The sequence below is a fragment of the Saccopteryx bilineata genome, chromosome 1 (assembly GCF_036850765.1).
Source record: "Saccopteryx bilineata isolate mSacBil1 chromosome 1, mSacBil1_pri_phased_curated, whole genome shotgun sequence".
Taxonomy (NCBI): domain Eukaryota; kingdom Metazoa; phylum Chordata; class Mammalia; order Chiroptera; family Emballonuridae; genus Saccopteryx; species Saccopteryx bilineata.
Window position 1 is genome coordinate 372,995,306 of NC_089490.1, and position 15,199 is coordinate 373,010,504.

General features: G+C 36.9%; 1 protein-coding gene across 1 annotated transcript; it reads right to left on the minus strand.

The window, feature by feature from the left end:
* Positions 1 to 1,002: 1,002 nt before the first annotated feature.
* On the minus strand, positions 1,003 to 11,011 carry LIN7C (lin-7 homolog C, crumbs cell polarity complex component). The gene is made up of 5 exons (XM_066251161.1): positions 10,947 to 11,011; positions 7,280 to 7,398; positions 6,956 to 7,027; positions 4,942 to 5,151; positions 1,003 to 4,374 (listed from the first exon to the last, which is right to left on the minus strand). Exons 1-5 carry the CDS (start codon positions 10,981 to 10,983, stop codon positions 4,219 to 4,221), a joined length of 594 nt encoding a protein of 197 aa, XP_066107258.1. The 5' UTR covers positions 10,984 to 11,011; the 3' UTR covers positions 1,003 to 4,218.
* Between the last annotated feature and the right edge of the window lie 4,188 nt (positions 11,012 to 15,199).

A 15,199-nucleotide genomic window follows, 5' to 3' on the forward strand; every position in this document is an offset into this window, starting at 1 on the left:
CACTGTCCCTCAGACCGTTGGAGGGCCGGACTATAAAAAAAACTATGAACAAATCCCTATGCACACTGCACATATCTTATTTTAAAGTAAAAAAACAAAACGGGAACAAATGCAACATTTAAAATAAAGAACAAGTAAATTTAAATCAACAAACTGACCAGTATTTCAATGGGAACTATGGGCCTGCTTTTGGCTAATGAGATGGTCAACATCTGGTTCCATATTTGTCACTGCTAGCCATAACAAGTGATATGACGCACTTCTGAAGCCGTGACGTGTGCATGCCCTGTCACCAGTAGTAGTACTGTATGTGGCAGTGCTGCGCTCACTGACCACCAATGAAAGAGGTGCCCCTTCCGGAAGTGCGGCAGGGGCTGGATAAATGGCCTTAGGGGGCCACATGTGGCCCGCAGTTTGGGGACCCCCGACTTAACCCAAGGCCGTCAGGCTCCGGATTCAGTGCTCAATCACTTGCCATATTGCCTCTATTAAAATAACACAGGAGAACTTTTTTCTGTAGTTATATTTTATGAAAGACAAAGCAAAATATAGGAAGTTGAAGTTTTGTTCCAGTAACCCAGATTTTGCTTTTACTTCGAGTTCTTTTATACATAGCTTTCCGAAACACATCTATTGCACAATATCATAATTTTTTTTCAAATCCAAACAACATAATACAAATTTACTTTAAATAAGGCTTAGAACTAGAATTGATAAATGAAGTCATCTATTGAAAAAGTGTTAAATCCATTTTGAGTATTCTATTTCTTGACCTCAAACTACAGAATTAAAGTAGAAGCATACTGTTTGCTAATATTTTTTAAATGTGCACATACAAATCAGTTTGGAACTTCTTGAAATTAATGAGCAAGTGATTTTGTTTTTTTTTTTTTCACTATTACAGAACTGCAATAACTTTTGAAAAAAAGACTATCAATGAAATTCTGCACAATAGAAAGTATAACACCACATTGTTAGCAGAGAAGACAACAAAATGTTAGAAAATTCATAAACATAACATTTATTCAGGAAATACAATTATGAGAATCCTTGATATTTCAATGACCATTCCACATCATAAATTCTTCACAACATGTATTCTTTTAAGTCTACACCAAGTCATGCTGACATTCTCTTCAGATAAACCAGCCATTTCTTCTATCAAATGCTATACCATTTAAATTGTAAACAAAGCACTTGAGCCAAACTGTATCAGTACTTGAACAAAGTAACTTTCAAAAATTTAGAAGACAATAATTTTTTAAAAAACACATCTGAATTATCAAACCTCAGAAAACTAGGCCACTATAATCTGGTATATTGCTAATAGATAAAGTGGCCATGTTAAGACAGCATGTTAACATCAACATTATTTCTCACCTGTAATTTTTAAACATGCTTTCTCAAATAATAAATATTTATCTTTGTAATTTTTAAGAAGGCAAAGGGAGCAGAAAGATGAGAGACATTACAAGATCGTGTTTAAACTACAGGTGATTTTATTATTTTTTTAAAAAAAGGCAGACTACGTACAATTATTTTCCAAATAAAGAATGCCAAGTACCTTTCATTCCTTAAGAAATTAAGAAATATAACCAATCATTATATATGCTGCTACTTAATTGTAGCTGTAAATTATTCTATTCTGATACTTCCAAATATAGTCCAGTGTAATTAGAGCATTTATAAAGGGGGAAATTAGTGGTTCTTAAACTTACACGCCCTTCAGAACCACCTAGAAAGTTAAAAACAAAACAAAAGCGTCTGGGCCCACTCTCTGAGATTCTAACTTAGTTGATACGGGATGAAGCTAAGGTTCAAAGTCACCGAGTCAATCCATTTTGAACCCCCAAAATAAATAGAAACTGGGGAGGGGACAATTATATTTATAATTTACAAATCAAACACCTATTATATACCTACTATGTGCCTAGTTTATGCTCATGAATTATATCTTTATAAAATGAAAAATTCCTTCATTTCCTCAGGATATCAAACCACTACTATACATCTTTGCCACTGAATGAGTGAATTTTCCTATGGTCAGGATTTAAAGTACTGGGATACACTGTGAAAACTGCTTTAATGAAAACAAAATACTGCTACTCATGCTCAACAGTAGCAAGCAGAACTACTGTATTTGGCTCCTTTAAGCTATCCTTATTTTAAGAATTATAAATAAGTGCCAACCCACACAAAGAACAGACTGTGGATTACTGCAGAAGAAAAAAAATAGCTTACTCAACTTACTAAGTTTCAACACCAAAAAAGCTTTAACTTGGCTGCAAGTTCTGAACCAGCTGAGATACTGAACCAGGAAGCTATAATTTATAATGAAATGTTGACACGCCCTTAAATGCTATTGCAGCTGCAGTTATACTAAAATAAGATTTCTTTAGGGTTTACTTACCCTGTAATGCAAGAATACAAGCATAACAATATTACTGTTTTTTTATATGCACCAATACGTCTCTTTAATATATAAAGCTCTACAACAAATACCTCTAATAATTTTACAATTAAAATAAAATAAGTCCATAATTCTTTTACACTACTTTGGTCTCAACATTTTAAAACCATCAATTAATTTTGAAAATATACAATTTAATAACATTCCTATCGATAACAAGCACATTTTGTAGTGGACTAAAGACACATTCAACCATGCAATCCAGTGTTCAATACCTAAATGATAAATAACAATGCTGATTGACTTCTATTCTGAAAAAATCACTGAAAACTGGAATAATCTTTTAAGACTCACAGTGCTCACAAACATGCAGAAAAAGGTATACATTTCTATCTAGTTTCCTGAAGGAATGTTACAAAATGCTCATTTTTTACACAGGGTCTAAATTCCTTATATATTTCAAACCATTATCTTTTTAGCATCTGTCACTTAAAAAAATTATACGAATGTGTTCCTATAAGTTGTGACTGAAAATGAACCTCAACTCTTTAACTTCAGCCTTTAAAAAGAGCTCAGTCACGGTCTTCTGCTAATAGCTGCCTTTCAAATATTGACATCCAGTGGACAACTGAAAGTATCTCTCAGAATTCCCATCATTCTATTTGAATCATAAACAAAAAATCAAATCTCTGAATATAACCATTTTAACATGAATAATTTCCTACTCCTTCAGAGAGTTTGCAGATTCCTCTAACTATATCTTATCGCCTCATACGTTCTATGTCTCTTAAATATTTCCTCCTATAATCATCTTATTTGAAATCACTTCTTTAAACTGAGCTAGCAAGAGTGTGTAACTCTTGAGATTAGCGAGGTTAAAGCATTACTTTTTCTTCTTTGCTTCTGCTATTTCCCACCAAAACTAACTGGCTCTAATCTAGGAATGGAAGGACCAAAATATAAGAAACATATTTAAAGAGAAATAAAAAGCATTAAAAAAATTTGCAAAAGATGAAGCTTGAACCTATTTTTGCATTTGTAATTTGACATACTGTTGAATACAGAGTTAATCAGTAATGCTAAAAACAAATTACTTCCTCTTTGCTGCTCAAATATTGTGAAAGAATACATATTTTAGCAATGATTGCTTCAGTTTTTAAAAACTTACCTTTTATAAATCAGTATAAATGAGTGTTCATTATACATTGTTTAAATAAAAGTAAAAAACTTCTGCCATGCTGCGTTATGATTTACCAGTGATTATATATAATGTGTGTGTTCAAAGTACAAAATGCAGCAGTGATCCCAACACTAACAGAGTAGTGAGCTGCTGTAACTCAAACTGTGTGTTTAATTTCTTGGAAAACTATAAAGAAATTTTACAGTTTAAAAAAAATAGAGTAAGCAAAAAAAGAAACTGGAGAACTGTTATTCTTAAATAAGCAGCCAAATGAAGAAAATTTTTTCTAAAAAAAAGATTAATAATGTAAAAGTACATCTTAATATTTAAAAAGCATTTTAAAAAATCTATAACAACTTTATGACAAAATCTGCATTTGAAAAAGGGCTGTAAAAAGAGGACAAAATTGCCCTCATCACCTTTTAATTTTTCTTGTCAGAAAAAAGTGTATGCATCTCTGAACCACAAATGATTTTAAAATAGGCATTTATAAAACGGCAAGGAGCATTTCACGGGAAAGTTTCTGTTTGTTTTTTTTCTAACAATCATTGGCATTGCGGCCATCAGTAGGTCACAAGAAAAACTTCTCTAGCTAAAAGCAAAATGGAATAGAAAGTTTTGAACTGCATTAGGTCTGTTGTCTGCGTTTGGCTGATCTCATTTTTTCAAATCGTGACTCCATTTCTTCTAAGACCTTGGGTGTGTACCGTACTACCAACTTAACCTTTCCTTGAGCAGCTTTTAGCAATTCTACGGCTTTTTCATGATGCTCTCCTTCAACGCTCTAGAAAAAAAATTACACACACAATTAATATCTAGGTTCTGTGATTCATTCAAAATGCAGAAATGCTTATAATACATATAAGTAAAAAGTTTTGATGTTATTTAATTTCACCACCATAAACCTAGGAAATAACCCAGCTTTATCATTTCCATCAGTGTGAAACCCTCTGCTAAATCATATTCTGCTTGTAGTCCAGGAACTGGTTTCTAAGATCCAAATAATTAGCCTATCAATCTACATGCCCTATTAGTCTACTAAGCCAGAAGTCAGTCAAGAAACTGCCACTCTGTAAGACGAAAATGAAAGGGCGAATTCTAACTTAATGTACTGTATTAACTACCAAAGAGCTTAATCATTTTACAAAAATCACACTAAGCACTGCTAATTTACATTGGAAAAAAGCAAAACACACTTACAGTGCTTTGAATTGTAGCCCTATGGCCCTGGATTCCCCCAAGGGATTTTTAAATTACAAAGCTCCCCTCCCCCATCTTCTATTTCTATAACTCATATATACCCCCAAGTGGTCAAAACACATTACTACAAATAGAAATAAAACATCCTTACCACTCCATTAACAGAAAGAAGTTGATCTCCTCGCTTGAGGCCTCCATGTCTATCAGCAATCCCTCCTGGAATTATTCTAGATATATAGATTGGAGAATTTTGTTCTTTGCCTCCCATAATATTGAATCCAAGGCCCTCTTCTGTCTTTGGTAGCTCAACAACTCGAGGATGAGAATGTCCTTCACTGGCAGCAAATGCAGCAACAGTGGCCTGAAGAAAATGTTACAGATTTGAAAATATGACCTTGGTTTACTTCAGCTCTTTCTCTCTTTTAAACTACCTTTGATGCTTGAATACCCACAAATTCCCTGGGAGTTCTCAGAAAGTAAGCTAAGCCAGTGGTGGTCAGTGAAGATGGCTGGGAAGCATACCCTGGGACTCTGCAGGTGCTTAGGTCAGCCTGCCCAGTGCCCAGAACCTCTGTGCAGCACTTGACAAGCAGGCTTGCTGGGCAAATGGACATGACATTAAAGAGGACCCCCACCCCCGCAGCATGCCCGGAGTCTTGAGCTTTGGAGCTGGATAGCCCAGCTTTCTTCAAGGGCCTTTGTGCAGGACACACCTACCTTCATAACCTATACGGAGGTAGGTCATTTTGACAGCTGTCCTATTTATTTTTATTTTTTGTACTAAATAAGTCATCATGAAATAATATCAAGGAAAAGAGGACACATAAATATGAATACTTTTTGTTGTTTTTGGTAACTATCTAGTTACTACTAAAATCCCATAGAACATGAAACAGAACGCTGTCTTTAAAACGTCGAAATTTAGACTAATCTAGACTATTCTAAAGGTGAGATTTTTGGGTTTCATTTTGCTTTTAAAGATAATCAAATAATCAGGAACAATTTTTTTTTTTGTGATGGATCAGGATACAAGAGCAAAAATGAAGGGGAGAAGGAGGAAAATCATGATTTGTTGAAAACCACTATGTTCTCAGCTCCAAAATCACTTCCTTTTTACAGGTAATGGAACTAAGGATCAGACATTCAGTAAGCTGTGAACTTAGGAATTCAAGTCAAGTTTCTATGGTTTTTTTCCTACTCTGTCAAACTACATTCACACGTTTAAGTGTTTGTGTCAACAGAAAATCCAGTATTTCCGTTTGTAAACCAGTAACTATCAATGAAAAAATACCTGCTTATAACTAATTCTAATATAAATCACCTAATGCTGATATTACCTTATTCCAACCACATATGATGGACATTGAGATCAATGCTGGAATTATTTGAGGAAAACACTGGTGTGGAAAGCACATAAGCCTGACCTGTGGTGGCGCAGTGGATAAAGCGTCGACCTGGAAATGCTGAGGTCGCTGGTTCGAAACCCTGGGCTTGCCTGGTCAAGGCACATATGGGAGTTGATGCTTCCAGCTCCTCCCCCCTTCTCTCTCTCTCTCTCTCTTTCTCTCTCCTCTCCCTCTCTCTCCTTTCTATAAATGAATAAATAAAATAAAATAAATTAAAAAATATTAAAAAAAAAAACTTTAAAAAAAAAAAAAAAAAGAAAGCACATAAAACCTCCATCTGCAGCTCTGAAGAGATAACCTACTATTGACATGACCTCATCTTTGCAGAAGTCAGGTAAAAGAAGCAAAGGAACCTGGGGAGTATCCCACCCAATTCTACCATTCATTATTTGTGTGGTCTGAGGCAGGTAACTTAATCTGATGCATCCTCATCAATAAAATGAGAATAATAATTCACACCTCAAAACTTTGATAAAAACTTACATAATTGATGATATAATTAAATATGGATACTGTATATAACTATATGTTATATGCTATGTGTATTATTATTTGTGTGAAACTACTTTTATTGCATTATCAAATCTTCATAATAGATTATCTTTTGTAAAGACAATTTAAAACGTCCTATTTCTTGAGATGTTCAGTATAGGACACTGTTATTTTTCAAAATAAACCTATCACGAATCTAGTAATTGCATATTTAAAACCTCTAACTTTTAAAGAATTCTCTCCTTTTTAGTAAACGAAACACTTTACCTTTGCAGTCGCATTCGCTCGCACTTCAGGACTGCTGCTGATGTCCACAGTCTCATAGACGTGCTCATACACCTGGAAACCCAACAGTCATGACTTTAAATCTCAGAAGATACCGTGATGGAGTGCTATGAAGTTAATCAATGTGTCAAAATTTTAGGCAAAATTATCCATTTAAAAATTTTTTTATGAGAAATTCCAAAAATGAGAGAAACAGGGTCTAACAATTTTCTAAAATGTATGTTCTTAAGAAATTCTATACCCAAATTTCAGAGTATTATCTATTTAACTACAGTTTTTTAGTAAATTTGAATCCCATGCACATACCTCTCTTACAGCATTGCAGAATTCACTTTGAAGGACTCTTTGTAAAGCCTGAAGTTTCTGTGGTGGTACCTCTCCACTCCTTTGTAGTTTTTCCAACAATTCTATCGCTCTACAAATATCTAGAGTTAAACAAATACACATTGATAGATAATTTTCTCTGAAGATTCTCTAAATACCTATGTAATAGTTTATCATTCAAGATTCATACCTCAATACTAACAGGAACACGACAAATACAGAGAAAAAAAGGATGAGAGTGTGAACTTGTATGTCTGTGTGTGAGGTGTCTGTATATGCATGTATAAACATGAGGATGGGAATATAAAATCTGGAAGTGCTAAGTTTTACAGTAGGAAGGAACACTGATGTTGCACATGTACAAAATCTGGGAAAAAGCATCTCTGAGTGACAGAAAAAGTAAACGTAAAATACTAAATGTTACAGGAAAGAATCAGGGCTAAAAAATGTGATAGATAAATGAACATTGTGCTTCAGAAAAGCTGACAGTATCTCAGTAACTATTTAGGCAATAAAAAATTTACCTATCATTATCAGTAATCAAAGCATTGAATGGTACAAAACACAGTATGCTAGTGAACTCACTGTTCATTTCCCAAAGGAAAACACAACATATATGTAGATATAATCTACTCATTTACAGATGCAGTTAGTAACAGAGACACATTTATAACAATGGTATAAATAAATAAAATTAACTGGTCTGTTTTCAACTTTGAATCAAAACAGTGTTTTAATTAAGATAATCAAATACATGCTCACAAAATAAATAAAAACAACTAGTTTTGTCAATCTGGTCTTATAGTTTTGTCAATCTGGCCTCCTGGCTGTGTGATACTGGACAAGTTATTTAACCTCCTGGTATCTCAGTTCCCTCCTGTAAAATGGAAACAGTACCTTCGTATAGGAATTACTTGATAACTGAACCAAAAAATATTGAATACATAGAAAATGGTCTGGCATGTAGCAAGCATATATGTTACATTTGGCACCAATTAATCAAAGAAATATTAAGGAATGGTACACATTTATACAAATATATTAAGCATGTTCAACAATTCTCATTGCAAAGTGTGAGGACAAACATTTTTATGAATTAAGAAATTTTATGAGAGCCTTACCAGGCAGTGGTGTGGATTGAGCTCCAGACTGAGACACAGAGGACCCAGGTTCGAAACCCTGGAGTCGCTGGCTTGAGCGTGGGCTCACCAAATTGACTGTAGGGTCACTGGCTTGAGCATAAGATCATAGACATGACCCCATGGTTGCTGGCATGAGCCCAAAGGTCGCTGGCTAGAGCAAAGGGGTCACTTGCTCTGCCGTAGCCCTCCACCCCAGTCAAGGCACATAGGAGAAAGTAATCAATGAACAGCTAAGGTGCTGCAATGGAGAATTGATGCTTCTCATCTCTCCCCCTTCCTGTCTTCCCTATCTGTCCCTCTCTTGACTCTCTCACTGTATGTCAAAAAAATTTTTTTTTATGAGATTCAGAGTTTGTTACATGTTATAACACTGTTAATGATAATCTTTACTTTGATTTTTTTTTAACAGTTTTTGTACCTCAGGGAGCTAGAATACCTATTATTCTACTATTCCTTACCTCCTTTTAAGTGTAAGGAGTTCTGAATTTTATATTATACCAAAGGACCAGGACTTTTTCTTTATAGATTATGGCCTTTTTTGTGTTTGCAGCTATTTGAAACTAGGATGATGGTATGAAGAAAAAGGTTTTCCAATTTCAGGTAATAAAAGCTTAAAATGATATTGATCAAATGCAATGGAAACAGACTTTCTCATTCTGCTATCCCACCACTTGAATGGCTGGTTGGTGAATGAAACTGTTGGTTTACCAGTTATTTTTATTTTACAATATACAATTAAAAAATTGAAAACGGTAAAATAATCTTTACTGAACTGACATCGTACATAAATGTGTTTAAATGTGTTGCGCTAAATCATGTTTTGATGATTTAGAAAGCATTCAGGGATCCTGATCACATGCACTGATTTTATACTGCAGGACTGTTGGGAATGTTTAATAGTGTCTGCCAAACAGAATTCTAAGAGAGAATCAGAGCTGATGTATTGACTTTTTTATCTTGCTGCATGACAACCACAAGTAATTCAATCTACTAAGGTGCTGAGCATTCTACTGTGGAACTGGAAAGAACTCTGAAACCGCAAAAACAAAGTCGTGACTACCAAAACTGCCAGAGGTTAAGTTTCACATGTTGTGCTGCAGAGAAATACAAGACTGCCAACATGTTAGAGTCCTACAAATTGGCTTAACACACACACACACACACACCTCTATTCTTGTTAACGCCAAACAGACTTAGTTCCCATCTACCAAGTCCAGTGCCATTGTGCTCAGGAGGAAGATGTCACAGTCTCTAAGCCTAACTTAGTTTTAGTCAGTCTTCCCAGAACTACTCCTCTGTCAAAAATGATGCTTTAATTAATGCTTTAATTAGTGGGCCATAGGGAAACAATGTCATTTATAAATAGGCTTCTAAAAGTGAACACCATAAGAAATGAACAATATTAAGCACATTTGTTTGTGACTACATGAAGAAAGAGGTTTCTTTACATACAGTAATTTTAAAAAACACATTCCCTTCTTAGACCAAAAGTTACTTAGCATTCAGACTGTACTTGCAAATGTTAATATTTGCAAGATATTTTCAATCTTCTTCCTAAACTGTTTACTACTTACTAGTATTAAAAATGTTCAGTTTGTACTACATGGCTCTTAATCAATGGCTTCTACTACTGGTTTGCCAAAAGCATGCTTGACATTGGGTGAGATAAACGATTTGGGGAAGAAAGAGTGGAATGTTAAATCTGTAACAGGACCATGATAGGGACGTAACTACGTAGTTTCCCTGGCTTTGGGTTTCTAATTCCTCAGCAGAACAGGTTTTATTTTCCTTGACAGTCCGCTCTAAACAACAAGGGACCCGACACATTTCACAACTGTAGAGTTTGTTAGGAAGGAAGAAGGCTGAACTTTCAAATACTTTGCAATCTTCCCCTATTCCGCCTAGTTCTGTAAACCTTCCCAATTCCAAACCAACAGGACTGCTTCTAAAGCACCTCCTCTGTGCCTGGGAGGGGCACCAAAGCCAGGAAATACTCCAATCCAAGTAACAGTGAGGTTGCGGTTACGGTAATGATGGAGCTGGCGCATGCATGGGAGTGGGGTGGGGTGGTCCCATGGGAATATGCCATGTGTCCAGGATGCGTGTGCTACGTGAGTGAAGATGGGGACGCGGGGTCCGTGCACGCACAACACGAGCTGGGCGTGCAGCCCGGCCGAGCGGGGCGTCTGACTCTCGTTTTTCGAGTGAGCACGCCTCTACGCTGTGCCCACAACGGGAGCGCGCGTGCAGCACGTGTCTGCGGACGCGGACAGGTGGTGTGTAACCGTGCAGTGCCCGGGTACGCGAACAGAGGAGGGGTGGGCACCAGTGGAGAGACTGTAAGCGCCCACCCTGGGGCCGGGCGCTGCGACCCGGCGGTGACGTGCGCCAGCTCAGGGACAGCCTGGTTCCGGTGTCGGAGCCCCGGCCGCTCCTTCCTCCCTGTGGCGACACCGCAGTCTTCCATCCCCTCCGCCCTCCTCAGTCCGGACCTCCGCCGCACTCACCCCTCTCAAGCCGCACAGGTTCCCCGAGCGCCGCCATCTTCTCCCTTGGCCTGCAGACCCACAGGAAATGACGACATAGGGGCGGCGGTGAGGGGCGGGGCCTACCGGGAGTCCCGAGGCCGGAGGCCGGCCAGTATCGCGAGAGGAGGAGCCGTGGGTACGACCCGGCTCTTGGACGGTGAAGGTGTATGAGTGTGGGTGCTGAAGGTCGGTTTAGTGCATCATCTTCAGCGGTTCGAATGTTCTTGAAAACCCAAGCCTCCAAAGGTTGAAAAGTTTCGCAGCTCCTGTTCCCTGCTTCAGATTCAAGACTTACAGCTTCACCACTGGAGGCTCAATTGCTCACTTACTTGAGAGTAAAGATGAAGAGGAGAAAAATCAGGAAACACACTTGAGTGACTAAGAAGACAAAGCACTTGGGTACACGACAAAATAATCTTTAAAAGTTGATCTAGAATCTTGTATAAATGAAATACTATGAAGCAAATAATAGCTTCAATGCCTTAGGGATTTTTTTTTTTGACAGATTTCATGAACCAAGACAATTTTTGGTCCTGAATTTAAATGAAATATTAACTTGCTCAGTGTTTAAATAACACAACCATTTATTCAAGCCCTAGTCTGTGCTGGCATGAAATTTTCAACACTTCATGACAGGATTGTTTTTAACAGCCTCCTCCTTACACCTGCCCCACCTATAATATGTTCTTCTAATCCACCATGAATGTCAACTCCCCACTTTTGGGCCTTAATTTCATCATCCAAAGTTTCTGTTCAAAAATTTAAATGGTGTCTCCATTTTCTATGTCTAAAGACTTTTTTATTCTAACCCTAACCCATCCAACCTCACTTCTGTTATCTTTCAAGTGCTACCACCGTTCCTGCAGATGTGGTACAATAGTTCTCCCATATCAGCGGTTTCACTTTTCATGGTTTCAGTTATTTGTCTTCAACTGCAGTACAAAAATATTAAATGGAAAATAACAGAAATAAATAATTCATACATTTAAAATTGTGTGCTATTCTGAGTACCATCATGAAATCTCACGTTGTCCCGCTCCGTCCCACTCGGGACGTGAATCATCCCATTTGTACAGCATCTCCATGCTGCGTATGTTCCCCACCCATTAGTCAAATTGTAGCCTTCTTGGTTATCAGATCCATTGTCCTGGTCTCGCAGCATTTGTGTTCAAGTCACCCTTACTTTGCTTAATAATGGCCCCAAAGTGTAAGAGTAATGATGCTGGCAATTTGGATTTGCCAAAGAGAAGACATAAAGTGCTCCCCTTAAACGAAAAGGTGAAAGTTCTTAATAAAATAAGGAAAATCATGTGCTGAGGTTGCTATGATCTGCAGTAAGAACAAGTCTTCTATCTGAGAACTTGTGAAGAAGGAAAAAGAAATGTGTGCTAGTTTTGCTGTTGCACCTCAATCTGCAAAAACTACGGCCACAGTGTGATAAGATGAAAAAGGCATTACATTTGTGAGTGGAAGACATGAACAGAAAAAACGTTCTGATTGACAGCAGCATTTTGCACTGGAAAGCACTGAGCTTATATGAAGACTTCAGCAAGGGATCCCTGAAATGAGTAACACCAAGCCACTTACAGCAAGTCAGGGATGGCTACACAGGTTCAGAAATAGGTTTTGACATTTTATCATTTCACATCATCATCATAAGAAGAATGAGTATAGTATAATAAGATTTAGAGAGAGACAAACAGAAGCCACATTCACATAACTTGTATTAGAGTGTATTGTTACAACTGTTCTCTTCATTACAGCTCATAATTTCTTGCTTCTTGCATTACTGTTTGTATATATCTATATCTATATCTATCTATGTCTGTATTATCTATGTGTATCTATATCATATATATCTATATCATCTATATTTATATAAATATGGCCAGGCATAGTGAAATTTACTTTTTTGGGGGTGTTGGGATTTTTGTTGTCCTATAAATATTTTTTGGATTTGTTTTGAAATGCAGATAGGATACTTGAAAATAATTTGTCCCTTTGAGGCTTCATTTTAAGCTTTGGTAGGTGGAACCAGTTCAGCCTTTGTGTAAGGCTAATTGTGTCCCACAATCCAAAGCGCCATGATGTTTATGGTTCTATTTTTCCTGGTGAGAACAAAAACTATTCTCATGCTCTGGGATTGTGGATTATTACTTTGATCCTTTTGAATGATTATATCCTTGTCCCTGGTAATTTCCTAACATCCATACTTATGAAATTTCATAATTCCAAGGATAAATAGAAGACTCTAAAAGTTTCCGAGAAAAATAAAAAAGGTAAAAAGCCACATTCTGAGGATTGGGAATCAAACAGTTATATATTATTAATTATTTAAAACATAGGTAAGGAAGAAAAAAAACTCTTAAGAGCTTTTGATCAAAATATACTTCAATTACCTAACAAATTTTTATTTAATGCATAAAACAAATGAAAGAAATCAGCTATTGTGTAAGGAAAGATCCCCTAAAATATCCCTTTCTAATTCAGAAATCCTCAAGTAAAAGAGTTGGTAGAGAACTAGAGCCAACTCTTTTGCTTTACGGAAAAGACTGACTGCTGTCTCATGTCCCAAAAGAGGCCACTATGAATAAAAATGAGGCAGAGCTGTGTTAGCTTTTATGATTGTCAGGTTACTGAATCACTAGGCTTTCTAACCAAGAATTGTTCTTCCTGTGGCAGAACTCTCCACCTGTTGCTTTCTTATATGACTTCTTGCTCCAGAGAAGAAAAGAAACAGTCAAATCAGAATAAGAAGATGAGTCTAGACAAATTCCAGTGATTTTAAGTTATGCAAAGTTAGTCTTTGTATGAAAAAAGTTAGAGTCCTCAGTAAGTTAAGTATGAAGGTTTTCCTAATCTATGGCAAATACAGTGTATTGAGGCATCAATCAAGAGAAAAAAGAAGTGGGTATGGGGAACTGGGGTAAGAGATTTTCTAAAGAAGCTAGGGAAATGGAAAATAATATGAGGAAGCAAGACATTCTCAGTGGAATATTTTACTATTTTATTGTCTGTTGAACCATACACAAACATGCGCTACTATGTAGGATAGACATTTAAAACAGTTACGTCTTTTTGCAGAGTAAAACATTATCCTTCACTAAAGAGCTCGATTCAGACTTCTATTTGTACAATTAAAGGCTTCTTTCCTTTTCTAACAAAGTTTCTATAATATACTTCTCAGAAAAGTAAAATTTTAGATGAGTGGCTTTCTTTATTTGCCATGAATGATATTGTCAAATGTGAATTTGCCCGAATTTTAAAATAAATAACATATAAAAACACTTGGTATCACCAGTTAAACACAACATTGTGGGGAAATCTCTTCAAAACCATCCTTTTTTTTTTTACTAGATTAATTTTAGAAAGATAGAGAGAGAAAGGGAGAGAGGGAGAGAGGGAAAGAGGGAAGAATTCATATATTGTTTGTTGGTTGCTTTCCCTATGTGCCCTGACTGGGGATTGAACCCACAACCTTGGTGGCTCAGGATGATGCTTTTCCTGACTGAGCTGTGGCTGTGGCTCAAAAACATCTTTGATGGAAGTATTTTTTGTTTTGTTTTCTTTTGTGTGCCAGAGAGAGAGAGGGACAGACAGAGACAGACAGGAAGGGAGAGGGGTGAGAAGCATCAACTTGTTGAAACACTTTAGTTGTTCATTGATTGCTTTCTCATATGTGCCTTGATGGGGGGAGCTCCAGCTGAACCAGTGACTCCTTGTTCAAGCCAGCGACCTTGAGCTCAAGCTAGTGATGATGGGGTCATGTCTATGATCCCATGCTCAAGCTGGATGAGTCTGCACTCAAGCCAGCGACCTCTGGGTTTCAACTTGGGTCCTCAGCGTCCCAGGTCGATGCTCTATCCACTGCACCACCACCTGGTCAGGCTGCTGGGAGGTTTTCTAAATCGCAGATCTTAGATCAGAACATAAAGTTCTATCTCTAAGTACTAGAGATGTACACCCTCCTACTTTTTGTTAGGATAAGTTGCAGATTATATTAAAGTGTAAGGGTTTACTTTTTAATGTCAGTTGTTTCATCATCACTCAATAGTACATGTAAAGGCACAGATTGATGTATTTTTCTGGCATCTTTCTGACGCACCCTTGCCCTAAATAAATCTATTTGCCAGGATCTTGTCGCTTAAATTAGCCATCTCAAACTCTTGGTCCTGCCAACACAGGCGGTTGTGCCAATGTTCTCAGCATCTACTGGCACACAAGCTGTTGTC

Excerpts from the sequence above, each read along its gene's own strand:
- LIN7C (XM_066251161.1), bottom strand. The coding sequence starts at position 10,983 with ATGGCGGCGCTCGGGGAACCTGTGCGGCTTGAGAGGG. Across the intron at positions 5,152-6,955 it reads GAGCGAATGCGACTGCAAAG|GCCACTGTTGCTGCATTTGC; the intron begins GTAAAGTGTTTC and ends CATTTTCTTCAG. Across the intron at positions 4,375-4,941 it reads TTCTTTCTGTTAATGGAGTG|AGCGTTGAAGGAGAGCATCA; the intron begins GTAAGGATGTTT and ends TTTTTTTTCTAG.